Source organism: Argiope bruennichi, chromosome X2, assembly GCF_947563725.1.
Source record: "Argiope bruennichi chromosome X2, qqArgBrue1.1, whole genome shotgun sequence".
NCBI lineage: Eukaryota > Metazoa > Arthropoda > Arachnida > Araneae > Araneidae > Argiope > Argiope bruennichi.
Genome location: NC_079163.1, coordinates 31,197,651 through 31,202,223, shown reverse-complemented (window position 1 = coordinate 31,202,223; position 4,573 = coordinate 31,197,651). Strand labels below are relative to the sequence as shown.

At 41.5% G+C, this 4,573-nt stretch overlaps 1 protein-coding gene across 1 annotated transcript; it reads right to left on the bottom strand.

The window, feature by feature from the left end:
- Window positions 1-3,188: 3,188 nt before the first annotated feature.
- LOC129959688 (uncharacterized) lies at window positions 3,189-4,313 on the bottom strand. The gene is made up of 2 exons (XM_056072577.1): window positions 3,698-4,313; window positions 3,189-3,418 (listed from the first exon to the last, which is right to left on the bottom strand). The coding sequence occupies exons 1-2, from the start codon at window positions 4,311-4,313 to the stop codon at window positions 3,189-3,191; spliced, it is 846 nt and encodes a 281-aa protein (XP_055928552.1).
- Between the last annotated feature and the right edge of the window lie 260 nt (window positions 4,314-4,573).

Here is a 4,573-nt window from a genome sequence, read left to right as displayed (position 1 = left end):
ACAAAATAAGATGCTTAGACCAGCTTGTTCTAATACACGCAACATAAACAAAATTCGAATAGCAATTGGATTCATTCTGTTGTGATAATTAGAAAGTGCTTTCAGAGCACTCATGCTATCAGAATAAATAATTATATTATGCTGAGTAGCAGCCGAAATTTTCTGAAGAGCACAGAAAATTGCCATTAACTCAGCAGTATAAACGGAACAACAATTATGAAGACGGTGACTGAATGTCTCAGATGGAAACACAATGCCACATCCAACATGTCCATCTGTTTTCGAGCCGTCCGTGAAAATAGGCACAAAAGATGAATACTGATGGCGGTGATATAAAAACAGCTGCTGAAAAACAACATGTGCAGTTAAGGATTTATCGAATCCTGTAAAGGGGTTCAAAAAGGAAAAACGCGGGATATCCCAGGGAGGGAAGCAAAAGGAATCAACTGCTTTAATATGAACGTCTTTGAGATCCGAGCCATGCAGCAGCAATTTGACTCTATCATAAAAGGGAAGTATGTGCGAAGGACGGGCATTATACAATCGGCGCAGACCTACTGGTAGTGCCATATTGCTTAAGGGGTGTTTTGAAACAGATTTAGTTCTGAAATAAAACTGAGCAGATAATTTCTGCCTCCTTAAGCAAAGGGGTAGCTGATGACATATGACATAGAGGCTTTCAACCGGAGAGGTACGAAATGCACCAGAACAGATACGCAAAGCTGAATGGTGAACTGGATCTAGACGCCTCAGAACAGATGAACGGGCGGAACCATATACCATGCACCCGTAATCTATTCGGGAGAGGACTATTGCCTCATAAATACGGAGAAGGGAGGTTCGATCGGCACCCCAAGATGTTCTGGAGAGTACTTTCAAAATGTTTAACGATTTCTCACACTTTCTTCGCAGGTGTAAGAAATGCGAGAGAAAGGTGAGCTTTCGATCGAAAATTACTCCCAAGAATCGTACTTCATTCACTACAGGAATCGGTGAATCATTTATTTGAATATTGGGATCCTGATGAATGCCTCTTTTCCTACAGAAGTGTACACAGCTACTCTTCTCTGGGGAGATGGTGTGACCATTGTTATTGCACCATGCTACCAATTTATTTACTGCGTGTTGTAATTGTCTCTCTAATAAATCCATATTACTGCCTTGGCATGAGATCTGCAGATCATCAACATATAGTGTTCCCTGAACAGATGAAGGCAACTTATTTAAAATTTGGCTTAGATAAACAATAAAAAGCGTGACACTGAGGACACTTCCTTGCGGAACACCCTCAGCTTGAATAAAATAATTAGAATAAACATTACCAATTCGAACACGAAAGGTACGTTGTGTCAAAAAATTTTGTAAAAATATGGGCAAATTTCCTCTAAATCCAAAGTTAAAAATGGTAGAAAGTATACCATAGCGCCATGCTCGGTCATACGCTTTTTCTATATCAAAGAATATAGAGACAAGGTGGTTTCTCCTGACAAATGCATTGCGAATTTCGGTTTCCAGTAATACGAGGTTGTCAAGAGTTGAGCGACCTCTACGGAAACCACTCTGCAATGGGGAGATGCAACCATGTTTCTCTAATTCGAAAATTAGTCGAGCATTGACCATGCGCTCGAAGGTCTTACAAAGGCAATTTGTAAGAGCAATCGGCCTGTAGTTCAGAGGGACAGATGGTTCTTTGCCAGGTTTTAAGATAGGAATCACAATAGCTTCTCGCCATTGTGAAGGGTATTTCTGCTCAGTCCATATTCTGTTAAAAAGCATTAACAGATTGGAAAGGGAAATGGTATTCAAATGGCGAAGCATGTTGTATGTGATTCCATCTGGCCCAGGACTGGTATCATGGACTTGAGACAGCGCCGTTTCCAATTCAAACATCCTGAATTCACAATTATATGGAATGACATCTCGGGTTTTAAAGCGCAAAGGCAACCGTTCCGCGCGATTCTTAATTGCCAGAAAATCAGGGCTGTAAGAATCAGTTGCGGAAACTTGTGCAAACGCTTGGCCAAGAATGTTAGCAACGTCTAATGGGTCCGAATACATCATATTACCAGTTTTTAAAACTGGAATAGAAGTTTCATTATAGATCCCATTAGCAGCCTTTACCTTTTTCCATAAAAGTTTACTGGTAGTAGAGGACGTGATGGATGAAACAAATTTAGTCCATGATTCTCTCTGACTGCGGCGGCGAATGCGACGAGCAAGCGCTTTGGCTTTCTTAAAAGCGACCAAGTTCTCAGTCGTCGGGTACCTTCTAAATAGATTCCATGATTTTTTCTGTTTCTTATGGCTGTCGCGACAGGCTTTATTCCACCACGGTCTACGAAATTTTCTTAAACGTGGGGATGTTTTCGGAATGGTGGTGTTTGCGGCATTTATTATCGTATCAATCACATTTTGTATTGCTTTTGAAATATCTGTATCACTAACCATAGCCTCATTGATAACCGCTAGTTGTGAAAATTTATTCCAGTCTGCCCGCTGGAATAGAAAACGCGGGGGACAAATAGCCGCACTACCGCTATCAGTGTGGGAGAGTATTAGGGGAAAGTGATCGCTATTGTGCAGATCCTCTCCAACTGTCAAATTCAACATCGGTAGCAGTTCAGGAGAGCATATGGCCAGGTCAAGACAGTGGAAGCTACGTGTGGGGGCATGGAAGTACGTTTGCTCGTCATTATTGAGCAGACAGAGACAGTTGTTAGCAATAAACTGTTCAATCTGCTGCCCACGAGAGTTTGTACTAACCGAGCCCCACAAAGTACTATGTCCGTTGAAATCGCCGATTATAATAAAAGGCGAAGGAAGTTGGTCCACTAATGTGTCAAGATCTTGTTGACGTATTATATCATGTGGCGGAAGATAAATACAACAGACTGTGACCAAAGATCGTATATGGACCTGCACAGCCACAGCCTGAAGAGATGTATGCAACATAAGAGGAGTGCTCGGATAAAGGTTTGAAGTAAAGATGCAGACACCTCCAGAACCATGAGATTCAGTGCCTGCATCTTTCCGAACACAGTTATATCCGCGTAATTTTAGTGGAATGTTGGGTGTCAAGAAGGTCTCCTGAACACCGAAACAGACAGGATGAAAATTGTTAATAATGGACTTGATATCCTGCAATTTGGACCGGATGCCGCGACAATTCCAAGAAACGAAGGTACCCATTAAGAGAGATGTTTGGCTGGAGAAAGAACAGAGGCATTAGTCTGAGTTGCCGGATCATCGCAACTCATATCAAGCTCATCTTCATCCTCTGAGGGATGTAATTTTATATCAGGGCTATGCAACTTATCCGCAAAGATCGTTGTTAAATCCTTGTGGACATTACCCTGCATCGCCATTCCCAAAGCGACGGAATTTTTGGAGGTTGATTTTTTTAATTTCAGAGGTAAATCTTTTTGCGAAAGACCGCGTTTTGCAAGTTTTAATGTTAGTGAGCTTTGTTTTTTGCGTTTAGACTTTGTTTTTACAACCTTAGGAGTGTCAGAAGTATCATTAATTGATTTTTCAGAAGTATCATTAATTGATTTTTCAGAAGTATCATTAATTGATTTTTCAGAATCGGAATCTGTAAGTTTTTCAGGTGGTTTGTATTTTTTAGAGTTTTTCACACAATTTGCACAGGAGCAGTTTGAACAATAGGTGTTTTGAAGTACAGAAGCATAACTCTTACCAGGAGTAGGCGTTTGCGCTTGAACCTTACGCCTGGCTTCGGGATACGTAATATCTTCTTTGAACTTAACAGTAGTGATTTGTTTCTCTAGTATCCAGCGCGGGCATGATCGAGAATAAGAAGGGTGATTGCCACTGCAGTTCACACACTTTTCCTGTGCGGAACATTCCTGGCTGTCATGCCCTTTACCTGCACAACGGGCACATGTTAATGACCCGCGGCAATTCATTTTAGAATGTCCAAAGCGCTGGCAATGGAAACATCTCAGAGGGTTTGGTATATATGGACGGACTGGTAGTCTAATGTAGCCGGCATAAGCAAATTCTGGCAGTTTAGGTGTATTGAACGTTAAAATGTGATGTTTTGTCTCCAGAAGTTCTCCATCACGCCGAAGAGTGATGCGGCGAACATTCGTGACACCCTGCGGTTTCATTTCTGCAGTAATTACCTCCAAGGGAACATTTAGCAATTCCCCACAGGTAATCACACCTTTAGAGGTGTTCAAAGATTGATGTGGATTAACAGTAACCGGTATTGTAGCTAAATTTTTAATTTTTTGTATCTGCTGGGCTTGCTTCCGAGAATTAACCTCAACAAGCAAGTCCCCAGAGCGCATTTTTTTTATTGAAGTTACATCGCCAACTGTTCCAGTTACAGCCTTCTGAACAAGAAATGGCGATACATTATCGAATGATTCGTTAGCATTAGAGATCCGCTTTACAACAAAAAAACTATCAAAATGGTAAGAATTTACAGAAACTGGTGCTTTATGACGCCCACTGAAGGGACCCTTTTTGGGAGGAGCCATGCGATATGGTGAATGATTCGGGCCCGACGGCACCGCGAATAATGAATGGCAGAAGGCAGAAAAAGACA